Source organism: Ascaphus truei, chromosome 2 (assembly GCF_040206685.1).
Source record: "Ascaphus truei isolate aAscTru1 chromosome 2, aAscTru1.hap1, whole genome shotgun sequence".
NCBI lineage: Eukaryota > Metazoa > Chordata > Amphibia > Anura > Ascaphidae > Ascaphus > Ascaphus truei.
Window position 1 is genome coordinate 181,359,528 of NC_134484.1, and position 20,534 is coordinate 181,380,061.

The following is a 20,534-nucleotide window of genomic DNA, read 5'->3' on the forward strand; positions in this document are numbered from 1 at the left end:
CGTCACGGGTGCACATAGTGGGCACGACCGCGACGCCGCTGGGCAGCGACCAGGAGACCAAAAGCACTAGAGACAATGGGTTTTGTCTTGGAGAGAGATGGCAGCGTGACGTCGCTGTCGCCGGTGACGGCACTGTAAGCGCGGCCAAAGGCCTGAGAAATATGTTGTATGCTCACATTTGGGTAAATCTTAATTTTAAAAGTTCATCCTTAGTGACAAAGGGTGGATATTTTGTACAAAACCAGCCAAATTAATGGAGCTTATGTGGCTAATTGAACATAGTTACAGCATGGCGTATATACTGTACCCTAACACATGACGTCACAAATCCGATTTCCTTTTTTTTCCCCCACTAAATTTATTAAAATACATTAACAGATACTGCAATTATATCACAATTCTAAATATGCAAACCTCTACTAGAGAAACATTAAAAATAATCTCTTCATTAAAGCCACAAGGGGCTTTTTTTGTTGAAGAAGAAAATCCATCTCAACTCCCTCTGCAACAGTTTAGTTTCATAGTCAACCCCACTTATCCCCAAACTGACTTTGTCAATCCCCTTTACCTTAGTTCCAGGTGGAGAGGTCTTGTGATTATGAATATTTTTGTGATATCGTCTATATTTGCATCCTTTACAATCTCCATACTTAAAATGATCCCAGGCAAATATACAGGCATACTCCAGTTTAAGGGCACTCACTTTAAGTACACTCGCGAGTAAGGACATATCGCCCAATAGGCAAACGGCAGCTCGCGCATGCGCCTGTCAGCATGTCCTTAACAGCAATACCAGCTCCCTATGTTATTTACATCAGTTCTGCACGTATATGACGATTGCAGTACAGTACATGCATCGCTAAGTGGAAAAAAGGTAGTGCTTCACTTTAAATACATTTTTGCTTTACATACATGATCCGGTCCCATTGCGTACGTTAATGCGGGGTATGCCTGTATTTTGATTTCCTTGTAACATAATGAGTCAAAATGCTGCTAGATTCTTAGACCTCCTACTGCATATAGACACTGTCCACCAAACTGATCCCAATATTGTAAACAGAATATTCCAATGTTTTTGAAGTATACTTCTAACACTGTCCACCTGCACCGTATGTTCCAATAAAACATACTGTGTGATCTCTCTCATAGCTTCTTTTTTAGAATTAACAATAGATCTCTATTGCCATTGAGAGCTCTTTGATAGCCATTCTTAGCAATTTTAGAGTATCCTCTTTTAAACATTTTTGAAGTGAGACTTCTTTGGTGGCACCTACAGAGTTTTGATGGGAAAATATCTCGTTGCGTGTGACGAAAATGCGCAACGGAAGTTACATCATGACCTGGTGATGGCCGTGCATGAGCAGAAGCGGCCACCGGACTCCGCGCATGCGCAGAAGGGAGGACACACACACTCCCCCACACACAAACCACTATAGGAATTCCAAGTGAGTATAAATATAGAAGTGCAAATAGCAAACATTTTTGGCAGAAGTGGAAAAATGCAAGGTGTGTTCACATATAACACATGAATTGTATATAGATTAATATAATATAGTAACTGTAATGATTATAAAAAAAAGGGCGTGGGTGTGTGCTGAGCATGCATGTTCTAAGTCAAACTTCTTTGCATTTTGTCACTGAAATTGTGTTTTGATTTTTATGATTTACATTGAATGAAAGACTTTTGAGAGTAACGACATTTAGATACTTTACAATCCAAAATATATGTATCTTACTTTAGTTATCATAAGTCAATTTATATAATGTATTCAAAGTGATAGTATGGACATTTGAGCACAAAAATAAATAAAATAAATTATACTCTCAAATCTCTATCATTGAATTGAAAACATCACCATCGCAAATACAATTTCTGCGACAAAACACAAAGAAGTTTCACTTACAATGCGCGTGCTCAGCACACAAAGATTTTTTTAAGCTGGTCAAATTCTCTTTCCCTTGATTTTAAAAGATTGTCAGTGCTACAGTTTCCTTTAAGTCTGTAGTATTGACTGGTGGGAATACCCCAGATCTGTGACTTAGGCCGCACGTATAGTGACCGCGACGGGACGGGTGACGTGAAAGTTATATTTCGCTTTGCGGTGGCGGCGCGGGCTTTCTGGCATTTGATTGGTGCAGGGTCTGTCACATGAGGCGACAGCCCTTGAAAAATCAAATGTTGCCAGCTTCCAAATTTGGCGACGCTCCGTCGCTCCGTCGCATTGTCACCGTCGCGCTTACTATAAGCGCACGCGGCGGAGGCAATGCATTTGTTTTTGGGCGACGTCGCGGGCACTATACGCACGGCCTTAGGGTGCACACGTAAAGCATATAGAAAATTATTAGTAGAGGTTAGCTTTGAGATAAAAACCTCCTTGAGAATTTACATATATCTCCTCAACAATTGACACTTTTGTATACTTCTTCCCCACTGCTGAAATTAATGAGGCAAATTAATCAGGTACTACAGTTAAACTAGCACGTGTGACTTTTAACATTGTAGCATGGACTTTATTTCCTTTGATGTTTGTACAGTACTGTTCCCCTGGTGTATGTGTGTTTTTATATTTGTTCCTTTTCCACTTCCTCTATTTGTCTTTCATGTTGTTATTCCCCTCTTATTCTCCCCTTCATACCCTTGTTTTCGCTCTTTGAGATCTATGAAGTTCAGCTCTGTGAGAGCTGAGCTCTCTAATTTGCCTCACAAGGCTTGCATTGTTCTGTAGCTGAATTCATTTTAAACAACCTAATAAAAGATACTCTTTAATTATGTTCCTACAGGAACAATGCATTGTATCATTGCCGTTAATTTAAGCAATCCTTATGTCAATTGACGATCACGGTGTGCACCAATTAAGGGGAATTACATTTCTCTCCGCTACCTTTCTGTTTAACAATTGTGAATCCTCTGGTAATACGCCACCACAGCTAGATTATATCTCGATACTCCACCCTGTGTTAGCCAAATTGTCCTCTACTGCATTTCCCTGTACTTCTCAAGTTTTGTTTAGGTATATATCATTTTTTTGTAATAATACATTGGGGATTTTCTTCTTGTTTTCCATTTTTGGATGCTTTTTAATGAAGTTTTGTAATACATTTTGTATATTATTTTCGGTTTTTGTTTTACACCGTTTTTTTAAGTCCCAAAGTTTAACGATTAAACAGTGTTTGAATCTACACTGCTTAATGTTGTACACCATTTTAAAAATCCTATTTCCTGATGTTCCTCTAAAAGAAAAAAATACATGTTTATTTCCATGGCAGGAAAGGACTCTGGAAGCAGGATAGGCCTCAGGTAAGGCAAAGCAGAGGTGCTTGTGACAAGCACAGGTCACAATGAATATGCTCAGTACCTTCCTGGTGGAAGAGGCTGACCCTAAATAGCATGAGAGCCAATAGGTGCAGGGCTTCTCAGAAGGCAACAACAAGGCAGACTGCAATGTAAGGCCAGGAACAGCTGTCGCCAATCACCGCAGTCCAGGGAGAGGTTTGCCAGGAACCTCTACAGCCATGTAAGGGTGAGTTCCAGCCAAACCCTGGACCAGATCCCTTACAGAAACCGGCAGAGCTGGAGCTGCTGCACAGAATCCCGCAATTCTGAGCAGCTGATCGCGGAGGAGAGATGGGACAGGCTTGGGAATCACGCAAGACACCAAGGCATGTGAGCGGAGCTGCAGTTAGCAACACTTTGGGAGGACTGATGAGAGCCTAAACATTGTATCCCGATGGGACAGACATAAACCCCGCAAGCCTCCTGGACATCTTTAGTATATAACACTGTTTAAAAGAACTGGGAGATTGTGAGTTGTTAGAGAACTACGGTCTCCTTTTTCTCTATAAAAACTACATTGATTTGCACTATGTGTGTCCTTTTTTCCTTTCTTCATTCCTGGTGTCTGAGAAAGAAGATTGAAAACCACAGCGGATTCCCTCTGACCCACTGCAGGAATCACAGTCTAGGATCCCTTGTCACGGTTTTGATTAATGATTATTTCAGTGTTTATCAATTTCAAACAAACAAGCTTCTGTCTGGGGCTGTAGGGGGTAGGGTAATGCTCCGTGGAGCTCAATAAATAAAAAAGAGTAACATGCAGAGAAATATGAAGTCCTGTGAATATCCCCTCATTAATCACCCCAATCCAGGACAAATATATTGGCAGAGGGTAGAAAAATATATGTTTTACCTCCTATGTACTCTCTAGGTCTTCGGTTCAGGGAACTCCATGGGTGGTGAGCAGTCTCGCATCAGTGCAGCTGGAGTCTATTGCAGGTTGAGACCACCCCCCCCCCCCCAAGGCTTCCAGACAATCACATCATTTTTTACAAAAGCTATATGGATAACCTACTTATCATCTGGAAGGGTCCACTTGAGACCCTGCAACAATTCATCACTACATAATCACAATTGAGTAATAACATTGTTGGATATAAGTCAATTTGAGTCTTACAATTGTTGTACTCTGCTGTGATTGTACTGTATATACTGTATGTCTCTTTCTTGTCTTGGATTCTGTTCCGGCTGCTCTATAATATGCCTGACTTTACTGTACGACAGGTCTTGATACAATTCACATAGCAATGTTAAATGTTTACATAATTTTTATTTTTGTTTGATTTAGCCACACATTATGACAAATTCAGGGACCTCTAGAAATCCCCAGACATTTTATTGATTTGGATGGTTATACCCTTAGATAATCTAAGAGACCTATGTACTATTAATCATATATACATACCTTTAGAATTAACTATTGACAATTAGTTAGATACGGACAGTTACACACTCCATGGGAGACATAGTAACAGTCATCATTTTTACATACATTTTTAATTCCCTGTGGGGTGTTTTTCTTCAACTAGATAAGTTGCTACATTAGGCCCCATCCATGCTGAGTGCTTGCTCGCTCATGAGCACTACAATTAAAGTAAATTGTTGTGGCCAAGCTGCACGGCGCTCAGCTGCTTGGCGAGACAAATCAATTTGATTTGGCCGATCGCTGGCGCGTCACGTGAGCGGTTCACCCAATGAGGGTGAACCAGCTCTGCGAGTGCGCAACTAGCTTGCCAGGAATCATTCAGTGCCTGGGATTCTTAGTGTCAGAGTTTCCATTATATTATTGGTTCTGCTTGTGTATCTCTCAATAGAGTTTCTAGACATGTTCTATATGCAGCATTAAGATTAACTTTACAGTGTGAAAGCACAAAACAGAGTTATTATTTTTTATTTACTACTTAAATCAGGCCTGCACAACTTGTACAGTGAGAAGGGCCGAACTGCTCCAAGGAAAAAAGTTTGGGGCCGCACGGGTAAAATCATCATCATCATCATCATCATCATATATCTACCCCAGCACCCTTCATCGTCATCATCATCATCCTCATATATCTACCCCAGGCCCTTTCGCAGCCAGAGGGACCCACAATGCGTTGGGGCAATGAGCGATATAACATTGCGCATGTATACAAGAATACAACAATCTTTGAATAATACAAGGTGATCACTACTGTACTCGAGGGGTGAGGCCAGAGGCATCAAGCGAGTTATAAGAAGCAATACAAGTGGAGACTGCAGCTTCTTTCCCCCACGTTTTGCTGCTTTCGGCTGTGACCATGCAGCGATCCTTTGATGACCCCTTTACAGTATTGCCAGAGATGTGTTGCTCTTGTGATAAATGAAGCTAGAAACAAGTAGACAGATGCTCTCCGGGGCCTCTTTGCTGGATGCTCTTTGTTAGAGCTGCTCAGCTGTTGGTCCAGTGAATTCGGAATCCCTGAACAATAGGATTTCTGTGTGACTCGGTCAGTGTTTGTCGCGGGTTATATTATAGGAGAGTTCTGCTTCTGAGGCCACTCGTTCAGGACAACTGAAATCCGTCCTCCCCCCCCCTCCACCCCTCCACACTGAAGATGAAGTCTTAATCCCAAGATCTTTGCCCACCCTTAAAATCATTTGTTGTGGATATGTTTGTGCATTCAATCAAAATACAAAAATAGAAAGCTTGACGAGGTGGAGTAACTTATTTTATGACATGGGATGGAGACAGCACCAGCAGCCAAATAAACAAAACCGTTGAACCAAACGGCTCTCAATTGAGTCCTACTGGTTTCTCTCAGCTTGTGTTGGTTTTACAGGCTGCTGACTTTCCAGCATCCAAAATGCAGAGGGTTTTCTCTGTAGGGTTGTGCTGTTCTGAGAGGGGAAACTGGTGGAATTGACCAACACATCCGTCATTCCACTATTGAAGAAATAAAAAGAGCCACACTGCTAGAGCAGTGCCTGCTAAATCCGCTGTCCGTTATTGCTCTGCAAGCTGTCAGATGCTCAATGTAATGGCAAAAGCTGGGATAAATTATGATAGAAATGCAATAGTATATATATTTGTTATGATTTATATATGTATGTATATATATATATATATATATATATATATATATATAAAAGAACAAAGAAACAGAGAGCGCACGCCCCATAGTGTAACACTGTAACATTTAATATGGGGAAAGAAAGGTGGGGGGATTAAAAACACTCACAATGTACAAGTGTAAATAAAGCAGTATGTGATATATAATCACCACCAAGGCAGGTAACGTCTTATATCAGGTAAGCAGTCCAACAACGACTGGAACAAGGCTCCCGACGGCGTGGATCCTTCAGGTTCACTTGAAATCCTCCATGCAATATGGTATCAGAGTAGGCCTCGGTATTACACCATGCACTCTCGCGTCGCCGCGTCACTATAAGCGCAGCCTTAGACTGCACTGGGCTCTAGGGAGAGCTTCATTTTAACCTCTCCGTCACGTAATATTTCAAACGCTTATCAGCTGTATGGAGCATTAGATTTTTGAAATATAAAGGGTGTTTGAAAGGGCAAGCAGAGATAAGTAAAAAATAAATTTAAAAAAAAAGGAGTAAAAAAACGTAGAAAATGCAAATAAAAATGTGCGATCAGCCTGGACTTCAGCCCTTTTAATGATGAATGGTTTTAATGATAGCTAAGCAATTGATCCATAAATCAGTGTAAAAATGTAGATAGTGATTGTGCAACAGGAAAATCATAGATTGTACAGCTCAGATAAGGAATATATTAAAATGCGTATGATAAATACCAAAGTCCATACAAGGTAAATGGGGAACAGTGAGTTGAAGAGTGCTTCTCTTCTGGATAGGACCTCGCGCGCTGTTTCACAAATTGGCCTCCCACTTGAGCTCTTGAATGTAAGAAAAATAACAAGCCCCAGAGAGGACATTTTTATGTCAGATGAGCACTAGACATGGGCGACTTTTAGGCCGAAATTCAAATATTTCGCTAATTTGTTGGAGTTTAACCCTTTGCGTTCCGGAGGAGCCGCAGGGCCAGAGTACCATGGCCCCTCCAGCACTCCGATCACGGAATCGCTTCCATCACTGATCCTCCCCCTTCAGTCCACAATCGGTTCAGATGGCGTCCTGAGCTCCGACGCGATCTGCAGGACGCAACCTGCCGTAGCAAAACCATCAGGATTTGTGTAAATACTGTAGCTGCGATGTCAGGGGGAACCCAGGGTGCCAGGACCCATGGCGTAGTAGCTACATCTTGGGGCACTGAAACGTTTAAACTGTAATACTTACAAATGCGAAATTCGGCAAATAACCCCAGCCTCGCAATGAGGATATATTCCAGAGGCAGAATATTCACACATTTGGGGCACATAGTTATATCGAGACATTTACATTGTCATTGAAGTGTCATTGATGTTTGGTCAACAACCGTCAATTGGCACTCAATTCTGGGACCTTAACAATTGGGAGAGGTACCATGTACTGTAATTAAGTTTCTGGTATTAAGGAAGAAAGGGAATACTTTTATCAATCATCCCCTAAGCAAGCCTAGATATTCAATGTATGTGTGGAGGTGGGCAAAACAAATGGGGTTTTGGAGGCAGGGGGAGGGGGGTGGGGGGGTGAGGAGAGAGAGAAGGGCCCCTGAACACTATTTCTGCTTAAGGCTCCCGAAAAGCTAGTACTGCTATTCAGTTGTTATGACTTGTTTTTATTTCAGCAAAAAGGGAGAGGCAAAGTGATTTGAGCAATGTAACCTATAAACATATTATGGTTTAATAAATTCAGAGGCGGTACCCATGTTCCAATGGGATTGATGTGCTTGTTCGAGCAATTTTGTGAGCATTTCTTAGTTGTTTTTCTACTGTCACTAATGGTTTCATTCATTTTTTACCAGGTGTTTGCGTTTGATTACTGCTTCTGGTCCATCGATGAATCAAACACTTCTAAATATGCAGGTGAGTCACTGAAAGCTTGTAAGCACCTAAAATAATCTCTGTATTTTTACAAGGCGGTGTAAATACACAGAGGTATAGTTTTTTTGGATTTCTGCCTCTGTTACATACAAAGATGCAATTCTGCATAGACACAGCATTCGTATGATATAGCAGTGTCCCCAAACTTAGAGTGGCGCCTGGATGTGCTCTGCTTAGAAAGCACATGGATGTGATGTCAGGAGTGTTTCTTGATGCTAGAGGAATTTCCCTGTGATGTTGGCTGAATTTTTTTCTTGCCGGCACTGAGGCGGTGAATCTCGGAGGAGCAGCGCAGGAAAGGCAGGCAGCAAAAAATGGTGTCTATTATCTAAGTGAAACTTTTTGCTGGCACCAACATGGTTTTCATGGGGAAAAATCCTTACGTTGTAACAAAAAACCGTAACAGGAGTGATGTCATGGTACTAATAGGTGTGCGCCGTCGCTCGCGCCCATCGCGCCGGGTCTCGCCGCACATGCGCAGTGGCGACCGAACTTTGGCACCCATGCGCAGTGGCATACGGAATCTGTCGCACATGCGCAGTGGCGGGCGGGCTCGGCACTTGGGAGACAGAAGCACCCAGAGGCACCCAGGCAGGCACACACACACAGAGGCAGACACACACACACACATACAGAGGCACACACATAGAGGCACACACACACAGGCAGGCACACAAAGAGGCACCAGAGGCACACACACATAGGCACCAGAGACGCAGACACACACACACAGAGACGCACGCACACACACCGACACGCACGCGCGCGCACACACCGACACACAGAGACAGTATAACTATAAGTGCAAATAGCTAAAACAGAGGTGTGTGCCGAGCACACGCGTTCTAGGTCAAACTTCTTTGCGTTTTGCCACTGACATTGTGTTTTGAATTTTAATTAAAAATATCACCATCACAAATACAATATCTGTGACAAAACAGTGTCCAAAGAAGTTTCGCTTAAAATGCGCGTGCTCAGCACACACAATTTTTTTTTTCAAACTGAATGCGCAGAGATCAGAATATGTCTTATTATGTTTTTGTACCTCCTTGATTTATCCTTTATTATTACATTTAATGAGCATGTGGTATAATGTGGTGGTACATATAAACAGCATTAGGTTATCTCTGTGGGTGACATCATGTTAGTACTCCTTTTAATTTCCCTGAGGTTGAATGAACATCCTGTTCTAAGACAAACAATGTGTATGTTTGCATGCATGCCTGCATGGATTAGTATTATGTCTGAGTTTATGTATATATGTATGTTTTGCATGTATGTGTATATAAGTAATCAATGTCAAGGAAAAAGAGCATTCCCTATACAGTATAGTATAGGGCCTATACTGTTGATATACTACCACGGTGCACATCAGAATTTAGTCCACCAGCCAGGAAAGCCTGCACACATCAGGGAAGAAGAACAGCAGGACTCCAATGGTCTTGTATGTATATCTTTTATTTATATAGAGCCATCCAGGTACATAGCGCCTCACAGCAGTACTACACGTGACATAATAATATAACACATGATGGGAATAAGTGCTTCAGACATAACAGTAACATTAGGAAATGGAGTCCCATGCCACGAAGATTTTATAATCTAAGCAGTAAGTAGGAAGAACTTAGGCAAAGGTCCCGCTGGAGGCTGTTGTATGCACGCCTTGCGTCCTGGTGGCGCATGCACAGCGCTAGACCGCGATCTGCAGGCAGAGTTCTCAGGCGCGGGGGGCGTGGCCAAAACGGGCCGGGTGGGCACGGCCATGACAGGGCGGGGTCATGACGGCTTTTATGTTAAAAAAAAGAGTACATAAAGTCCCCCAGCGCTCGCTTTCCCCCCTCCCCCCCTACAAATGCTGCACAAGGGGCCGTGCATCAAAGAGATCACCGGGCAAAGAAGCTAATGAGGCGGATTCAAAGTGGATGGTGATGGGAGGGGCAGGAGCAAACCGCCTCTCTGATTGGCTTCCTGGCACACCACGTGACGCGTCCCCGCACGGGAACACAATCCTGTTGTAGCTCCTGCTAGCTGACGCGTCAGTGTGTAGTGAGCCAGGAAGCGAGGGGGCACTGGGGACAGCCAGGCAGGAGTCAAGGGGCTGGTGAGAGGCGCGCGCACGGTCGCGCTCGCCGCCGGCTGCACTGGGGACATAGCCTTAGAGACAGTAGGGAGGTGTTCTGCTGAGTGGGTCTGCAAGGGGTCAAGGTCAGGGCATATGAGATTTATAGTATAGTATCAGCCAGCAGAGCTATCCATATCTTTCATTAAAGAGGTGTGTTTTAATATGGGTCTTAAAGGTGGAGAGAGAGGGTGCTAGTGGGATATTGAGGGGAAGGGGATTCCAGATGTGTGGGGAAGTATGTGAGAGGTTTTAGGTGCGAGAGGGCATTAGATACAAAAGGGGTAGACGGAAGACATCCTTGAGCAGAACGCAAGAGTCGGGATGGTGCACAGCGAGAAATTAGGGTTCAGATGTAAGGAGGAGCAGGGGAGTGTAAAGCTTTAAGAGAGGAGGACAATTTTGTAAGTGATGCAGAGTTTAATAGGAAGCCAGGAGAGGGATTTCAGCAGGAGAGGCACTGAGACAGATTTAGGAAAGTTTTAGCTACATTGTGAATATGAGAGGAGAATGTGAAGGAGTCAAATGTGACACCTAGGCGCGTGCGTTATGCTACTGGGTGTATGATAGTTCTGCCTACAGTAATGTAGAAGGGAACAGTAGGGTCAGGCCTAGGAGGAAGTATGAGTTGTGTCGTCTTCAACATATTTAGTTTGAGTCGGCGGACGGCCATCCATGATGATATCGCAGAGAGACATTCAGAAACTTTGGTCTATACAGCAGGTGAAAGGTCAGAAGTTGAAAGGTAAAGGTGTGTATCATCAGGAAATAGGTGATATTTGAACCCAAATTATGTGATACGGTCACCTAGAGAGAGTGTGTAAAGGACAGACCCTTGAGGTACGCCCACAGAGAGATCGACAGGGGAGAAGGAGGTGTTAGCAAATGAGACACTGAAAGTACGATGAGAGAGGTAAGAGGAAATCCAGGATAGAGCTCTTTTATGCATACCAATAGTATGGAGAATGTGAAGGAGAAGATGGTTGTTCACAGTATTTTAGGCTGCATGAAGGTTGAGTGTAGTGTAGTGAGCCGTGCGTAAGCCAAATTGTAAAGGATGTAGGAAAGAATAAGAGGTAACAAAATGGAGCAATCGAGAGGATACAAGGCGTTCAAGAAGTTTAGAGGCAAATGGCAGGAGAACGACAGAGCGATAGTTACAGAGACAGGTAGGGTCATGCTTGCTCTTTTTGAGTAAAGTGTTCCATACTTGAAGAAGATGGGAAGGGTATCACAGCTGAGGGAAGCATTGAGGATATGTGTGAATATATGGATTAGGGTGGGAGCAAAAGGTTTGAGAAGATGGGAGGGAATGGGGTCAAGAGGGAAAGTGGTAGAGGGTGAGGAGCAGATCAGCAGTGACACATCCTCCTCTGTGACAGAGGAAAAAGAGTCAAGAAAGGTAAGCGAGTTATTATTATCGTTTATTTGTGAAGCACCAACATATTCCGCAGCGTGGTACATCACGTTGCCATAGCAACAAGACGCAGTGTGATGTCACGTTGGTGACGTCCACGGCGTAAATTGATGCTGCGATTCAGAAGGAGGAGGGCGGCAGCAAGGAGGCGGCCGCCGCATGCAAGTGCCTTCCCACCAGACCTGATAGGCCAGGGAGCGCGGCATCTGTATATGGGGGCGGACATTTGCTACGCCAAAGGCCTGGGCCTATCAGGCCTAATGGAAAATCCACCACTGTAGGTTTAAGGGTACAGTATGAATGCACTTATTCTGTGCGTGTGTGTATCTACAGATGTATGAGTATGTATGCATGCATGCAGTGATGGGAGTGCTTTATCTAACGTAGTGATATTGTGCTTGATTTAAAAACGAAAAAATGAGAAACTTGTTAATCAATGAAGGCAACACCATTTAGACGTCATTTAACAAGTATTTACAATATGTTTTCTCTAAAAACATGAATAGAGAGAGGCTTTTTTAATTGACACCATTTTTTACAAAAAAAAATATAGTGGAATTGCAAGTTTGTAAATAAAAAGAACAATATTAAAAACGAATAAAAAATAGTGTCTTTTGTACACCTTTATGCTGTCACACTTTGACCACTGCATGAAGTGTCGATCTATATGCATGATGGTTGTAAAAACAAAAAACAAAACTGTGCGCTACTACCTAACTACCTATAAAGTTTAAATGTAAAAATATATACAGTGCAGTGACTATACCATCAATTTAGTGATAAAAAATTTATAAAAAATTAAACCACAACTCCCACAGTGAGATAATTATACATTAAATAATAAGTGACACATAACCGTGTTGGGGATAATGGCGTCTGCAGCTGTAAACGCAGGGGTGGCTCAGCACCCCACACACACTAAGAGAATGGAAACAAAAGAAAACAGCGCACAACGCCAAATAGTGAAGCAAATTCAACAATATATTATAGAATTAAAAAGGGGGTAATATATCTGCGTACATGAAAAAAGTTGGTAAAAGGCATGTAGTGTGTATCACACTGTTTACCACTCGGCAGCTGTTAACTGTAGAATCGGGTGCTTGCTTCCCTCTGCTGATGCAGCTCAGTTGATTCTGGGGCAGGACGTCAGTCTTTCACTCCCAAGGGGATTTCCCTTCATGCAGCCAGGTTCAGCAGCTGGTACTGGGGCTCGGTGAAATCGCTCCTGCTTCCTGGCCGATATGAAGCTGCTCCTGTACCTCGGCAGGTGTATCCTCTGCACAGAGGTTAAAACGCAGCTTGCTGGGGTGCCCTCAGCGTGCCACGATGCCGCTCCGTCGCGGGACGCTGTGTAATGACGTCACTGTCTACACAGCAGTGGTGGATTCAATAGGGAAGTTTGAGCAGTCTTACAAAGTCTCTCACAAGTGTCCAAAACAGCACACAGGATGAAATAAAAACAGGACAGGCCAATACATAGACAAAGGCCAATGTAAGCAGATATAAGGCAATAGAATGTTACATCCAACTAGTTTACGATTCCCTGAAGAAGTAGTTAATTCTACGAAACTAGTTGGATGTAACATTCTATTGCCTTATATCTGCTTACATTGGCCTTTGTCTATGTATTGGCCTGTCCTGTTTTTATTTCATCCTGTGTGCTGTTTTGGACACTTGTGAGAGACTTTGTAAGACTGTTCAAACTTCCCTATTGAATCCACCACTGCTGTGTAGACAGTGACGTCATTACACAGCGTCCCGCGACGGAGCGGCATCATGGCACGCTGAGGGCACCCCAGCAAGCTGCGTTTTAACCTCTGTGCAGAGGATACACCTGCCGAGGTACAGGAGCAGCTTCATATCGGCCAGGAAGCAGGAGCGATTTCACCGAGCCCCAGTACCAGCTGCTGAACCTGGCTGCATGAAGGGAAATCCCCTTGGGAGTGAAAGACTGACGTCCTGCTCCAGAATCAACTGAGCTGCATCAGCAGAGGGAAGCAAGCACCCGATTCTACAGTTAACAGCTGCCGAGTGGTAAACAGTGTGATACACACTACATGCCTTTTACCAACTTTTTTCATGTACGCAGATATATTACCCCCTTTTTAATTCTATAATATATTGTTGAATTTGCTTCACTATTTGGCGTTGTGCGCTGTTTTCTTTTGTTTCCATTCTCTTAGCATGATGGTTGTACCTTTGAATGCGTATATGTCTATGTGAGTCAGTATATTTATTCATGAGTGCATATCCTATTTTGTAACCCGTGGGCCCCTGTAGTATGTTTTCCCTGGGCCCTGGCTGCCTCATTGGTGCATTTCACTTAAGGAAGCTCATGGTGAGTGAGATGCATCAGTCCTGAGTCAGGATGTGGAGCTATGACCTTGTTAAATGGGCTGTAGACGTGTTACAGAAATCATTCCTGATCTTTGCCACATAAATCACAACATGGAGCACTTTGACTTACGAGATCATCTAGGAGAATTGAAATAAATCATTCACGGGAGAACTACCGTTACATAATCACTTCATGTAATATGGCTCTTTTGGATTCTTGTAGCTTCAGTGAAATCCAAACTGAGTTCCATTTTCTGCTTCTGTGTGATTTGGACATTCGTGGAACGGGGTGAAAATTTCTGAATGGTCAAAGTCCATGTGTAAGTTATGTGTGTAACAGCTCCTTCCCCCGGCCAACAGAAGAGGGCCACTCCAAAGTGGGGGCAATTTCATTTAGTGCCTGTATCTCCCATCTAAATGGGTGATCAGGGTATCAAATACCTTGTTTATCTCCATAAGCTTGATTTGGGGTTCTAATACCGTGTTCAGCATTTGATTAGTCTGCTCGAACCTTTTAGCTTTCCTTCTTCTTTTACTTGGCTTTCTGATAAAATGTCTACTTTACTGGCGAGTTCAGGAGCACCTCTTTCTAATATATCCTTAATGGTGCCATTTCTAATTTCCTGAATCATATTTGTCATGCTTGCTATTAATTGAACAGCTTGACAAACAGTCACACGTTTCTATATTACAAGTTATTCAATATCAATCAGTGTAATTTTGTCTTCCAGCCCCAAAGTAGCACACAATAGAAATACAAAGCTGATGTATATTTTAGGCACATATCAAAGTGATGTATATTTTAGGCACATATCAAAGTGATGTATATTTTAAGCACATATCAAAGTGATGTATATTTTTTTTTTAATTGAAAAGTCCCATTATTAAAAAAAAAAATCTCTTGCAGTAAGGGTTTTTTGCACACAAACTTTAGGTGCTTCTTTAAAAGGATGACTACCTTAGCCTGATTACCAGGGATAGGAGACCTCTTGCTTCTTATAGCCCCATCATAATTTATTTACAGTAGATCAAACTCCTTTAATCAAGAACTACAACCCCGTAGAAGACTAATTTGCGCCCCTCATAATGGCACTTAAATGAGATATAACATGCATATACTTTAGGGGTGTGGAATACCTGGTTTAATGGCACAATCCTGTAGTGAATGAGAGCTACAAAACCAGGACTGGCATTTCTGGTCAGGAAGTGACTCTTTTCACTCCTGTAGTGCTCCGACCTATCGCCTCCTGTGCATTTTCACTGGGTGTCAGCAACCATCATTTTTGGGAGTTCATGAAAGGGGAGGTTACAAAATTAGATCCGAGTAAATAACATCTGCGTGTTTTGTAGTGCGTGGACTTTAGCCCCAAAATTTGCAGACTTTGTAATTGCTACAGACCTTACCCAACAGTATGAAATGTTTCTGTATATGTTCGGTGTGTACAGAGGGTTTAGAAAGTGTTCCAACACTTATGGAACTGTTTATCAGAGTGCCCCAGCTGCGAAGCAGAGACTGGACCAGTTCACAATTAGAACCGCAATTATCATAGCATATAGTCTCAATGATGTCAGTGTGATAGTTTTTTGGTTTGTAAACCCGGTGCTGCTTTTTGCATCAGCCACTATTCTTTGCCTATTTTCAAGCCCATTTATCAAATCCAGAAACGCCATTGGGCAAAAGTATTTTGAAAGTGGGGGAGGAGGCAAAACCAATGCCAAGGTTAGAAGTCATTTGAACTACAGTATTACTTAAGTCAATTTTGAATTAAAAAAAAAAAAGACTGCATCCCATTAATGTTCCTTGTGTCCTGTCTTTTTGGCAGTGTGACATTTTTATGTAAGTGTGATATGTTTGACTGAAGATTCTTCAAGGCTTGCTAAACCCTAAACATTGACATGCACTTCTTGTTCTTTTTTTTATTGTTCATTGTTGTTTTAACATTATTATTATTAAGTTGGGACCATTTTAAAAAAAACAGTATAACAGGGAGTGACAGTATTTCTACTTTTATGTGGTTTATGGCGCTTGAAGTTCCAGGTATCAATGGCTTTCTGCTTTTATATATCTTTCAACTCTTCCTTTGTATCTTCATTTCATCTAAATGATCTGGCAGCATACGTACATGGAAAACGTGTGATGCATCACTGCTAAAGGAACGCTTACATTCCTGCAATAAAAAATGTATATCAAATGTACATTTGATATCAAACATCCGCTCTTGGAGATCCCTCTCAGAGGCACAGCCATAAATGAAAAGAATATTATAAATCACGAGAAATGACAGTTGGGCCGCAGAGAGATGCAAAATACTGAACATACAGAGGGAAACTAGCACATGGTATGATTTAGCCTGAATCATTTCTTAGTATATTAAACACAACGATTACCCGACTTGAAAAAATTTAATTAAAAAAATCAAGTGTTGTGTAGCATGTTTCTTAGAAAACGAGACTTAAATTGGTTACAAGGTGGTGGTTCAATGTATTAAAATTGGTGCTTTGAATCTGCATTCTACTCCCCTGAACAGTTCGACCTTATTCTGAAGAGGGTCTCAGCCATGAAGCCAGGCAGTATAGTAATGTGGGATTCCTACAGCACCCCTCTGCTTCTAGAGAAAAAGTAGCATACAGTAGCAAGTGCTGCAGTATGTGCCCTTTTCCAAGATGGCAGCTTGGCTACTTTCTGCATGTGAGCCAATCAGGAATAGGGTGGGACTTTAACATAATACCTACTGACAGACTCAGTGATTGTGGAGTGGCCATTTTAAGCCCCATAAATGTCAGTTAAATATCTGCTGAACTGAGGGGCCCCCTGGTTGTTAGACAGCAGCGAGTCTGCACTGAGACTGGTTCAAACAATGAACAAAATGAACAAGACCGATTACTTTTTTTTTTTTTATTACCAGGTGATTCTTGACCTTTTCTTCTACAAATAATTGCTTTATATATAATCCATTTGCCAAGGTACCCCGTGCATTTATCTGTAGCCAAGTTCATTCAAGGTCCTACGGAACTGATTAAAATATAAATTATACCTAAATGTAGAACATTTTAAAGGTACATGCTGCCTTTACAGCCACATTGTTGCCAACATCACAATCTTTAAAAATATAGTTGTACATTTCTCATTTTGTCTGGATTTTGAAATATTCCGACATATCTTAAAACAACAATACACTAAAATCACATCATCATTTGTTGTTTTTTTTTCAGTATAGTTTGCGAAAGTGGGGAGCCCGTAATAATAGTTTGAGTCACCCTTATATGACATGAGACCTTGGTTGAAAAGTAACTGGACACAGGAGTTTTGCTGTCTGGATACTGTCTTGTGTGGTCGTTTTTGCTCTTTACAGTATCTGCTTGGGGAATATTCTCCATTACAGCCGAAACACATGTTGTCTTACTTATGATTCCCAAAGAGTGGATATGGAACGGTTTATTAGGGAGGCTGAAATTGTAAACAAGAACTAAGATCAAAACCCACGTTGTGATCTGCATCATACTTAGACAAAATAACTTTCTGAGCCAGCAAGTACAGTTGTGTTCTATGATTGGGCAGTGCTGTACTCCACTGCAGTAAATTAACCCAGTGTCCCTGCGGTTTTTGTTAATGTTTAATAAGTCGCACAGAAATGAAGTTTTAAGTACACACTGTAATGCGTAAGAGACCCCACAGAAGGATGTGAAGCTGGAAATGCACGAGACTCCTATAATAAGAGAGGTTTGACAGGATCACTAGACGGTTGTGATACTGTGGCCCTTATTCAATATGATGTGCTGCTTGCTGTCTTCCCAATGCTGAACAAGATTTCAGTCCCATTTATCTGAATGGAGCTAAACTTTTAGGGGCAACTTGGGGTGTATCTCTCTTCCCACGCAGTTGCACATGAATGTGTTACTTTGATTATAGATGAATCTATATTCATTTAGCTTGCCAACCCAAGCAGGTGTTAAAGCCAGCATGTGGGTGTCGAGAGGCTCTGCATGTCATTCTGCACAGTGTCAAGAGTTGTAGATCATGAAAACTCTGTTTTTAACACTGTGGTGCCGCTATGTGGCATAATACGCAGGGATTCTCATCTCCCAGGCTTCCGAACCTGACGCAGTTGGGTAAAACAAATAGTTTGTGGTTCATTGGCGGCAAACACTTTCACGCATCCCAGATACATCCCATGATTTAACTAGAAGCCCACATATGCTGCTGCCATAATACTGTCACAGAGTTTTCTTTACATGTAACTTACACTCCTTTACTAAGGTGGAAATGGGGAAAGTTATTATCTCACCCTGATTCTCTCTGATCTTAACCCAGCCCAATTTGAGCCTTAGTTCCTTTACTGGAGGGAGACCATGAAAAACTGTTTTTCAATTAAAAAATGGCTCTAAGCTGAAATAATGTTCTTACCCTGGGATTTATATACATTTTCTTCAGACTGGTTAAGTTGCTGTAGTTGCAGAGAAGTGGAATTTTATCAACAGTGTCATTGCTATTGTCTGATTTTGCTGCACTTAATGTATTTTAATTCCCTGTACTGTATTCTTTGTGAAGCGCTGAGTACATTTTTGGCGCTATATAAATAAAGGCATACAATACAGTACATACAATTGCAGGAACCCGTGCAGAGTGGGGATTGCTGGGATTGCTAGAAGGATATCTTTAGGCAGACTCTGCCTGGTCCATTAGTCACTGGGGGAAATCCCTGATGGGCCATTAAGGTCAAGGCTAAGAAAGTGTCTCACCAGAATGGATCTCCCATGTCTGTGGGTGTGGCTACAGACAGAGGGTTCTCTGTACCTACGATTATATGTATGTTTGCATGTATATATGTTTAGTATCTTTCTACATGTGTATATGTATGTATTCACAAATTAACGATTGCCTTAACCTGTGTATGTATGCATGCACTGCTTTGTTGTGTGTTACGGCCCTATATTGGAGACACCCTTCATGTGGACAATGTGTTTGATTCTAATACAAAACACATGTACGTGGATTTTCAGGAATCTGTCTTTTCTCTTTCATGTAACTTTGTACAGTCGTATCCAAGTTGGGAAAGTTGGGAGAAACTAATGAACCTTTAAAGTGGAATTAAGAGGGTTTTTTTTTTAAATGACAATTCATCATTGTTCTTCAGAGCTTACAATCTAATGTAGCCACTAGAGTGTATTGGCATCGCAAAGGTCTCCTGCGGTGAATTTACATCTCAGCAATCCGGGCACATATTACATTAATGGCGTAACTTGCAAGAAATCGGGCAAGTGACTGCAGATAACCAGCTGGAAGCCAGAAAGACTGGGATAGGACAGGCTTGAATGTCTATTGCCTGGTTAAGAGGCTGACAGGAAGCAACTAACTTCTCTATCCTATCAATACGATGTGCTGCCAGTCACACTGTGAGCTATACTATCAGAAGAGGGGAGGTAAGGATAGCACTCAGCGGAGGTAAGGATAGCACTCAGCGGAGGTAAGGATAGCACTCAGCGCAGGTAAGGATAGCACTCAGCGGAGGTAAGGATAGCACTCAGCGGAGGTAAGGATAGCACTCAGCGGAGGTAAGGATAGCACTCAGCGGAGGTAAGGATAGCACTCAGCGGAGGTAAGGATAGCACTCAGCGGAGGTAAGGCTAGCACTCAGCGGAGGTAAGGATAGCACTCAGCGCAGGTAAGGATAGCACTCAGCGGAGGTAAGGATAGCACTCAGCGCAGGTAAGGATAGCACTCAGCGGAGGTAAGGATAGCACTCAGCGGAGGTAAGGATAGCACTCAGCGGAGGTAAGGCTAGCACTCAGCAGAGGTAAGGATAGCACTCAGCGGAGGTAAGGATAGCACTCAGCGGAGGTGAGGATAGCACTCAGCGAAGGTGAGGATAGCACTCAGCGGAGGTAAGGATAGCACTCAGCGGAGGTAAGGATAGCACTCAGCGGAGGTAAGGATAGCACTCAGCGGAGGTAAGGATAGCACTCAGCGGAGGTAAGGATAGCACTCAGCGGAGGTAAGGATAGCACTCAGCGGAGGTAAGGATAGCACTCAGCGGAGGTAAGGATAGCACTCAGCGCAGGTAAGGATAGCACTCAGCGCAGGTAAGGATAGCACTCAGCGCAGGTAAGGATAGCACTCAGCGCAGGTAAGGATAGCACTCAGCGGAGGTAAGGATAGCACTCAGCGCAGGTAAGGATAGCACTCAGCGCAGGTAAGGATAGCACTCAGCAGAGGTAAGGATAGCACTCAGCGCAGGTAAGGATAGCACTCAGCGGAGGTAAGGATAGCACTCAGCGCAGGTAAGGATAGCACTCAGCGCAGGTAAGGATAGCACTCAGCGCAGGTAAGGATAGCACTCAGCGGAGGTAAGGATAGCACTCAGC

General features: G+C 42.6%; 1 protein-coding gene across 7 annotated transcripts in view; it reads left to right on the forward strand.

The window, feature by feature from the left end:
- The window catches only part of KIF13A (kinesin family member 13A), a 206,805-nt gene that overhangs the window by 87,283 nt on the left and 98,988 nt on the right, over positions 1–20,534 (forward strand). For all 7 annotated transcript variants that reach the window (XM_075585633.1, XM_075585635.1, XM_075585634.1 and 4 more), the window contains exon 4: positions 8,220–8,280. In XM_075585633.1, the coding sequence (XP_075441748.1) occupies positions 8,220–8,280 (61 nt within the window). The remainder of the gene's footprint in view (positions 1–8,219; positions 8,281–20,534) is intronic.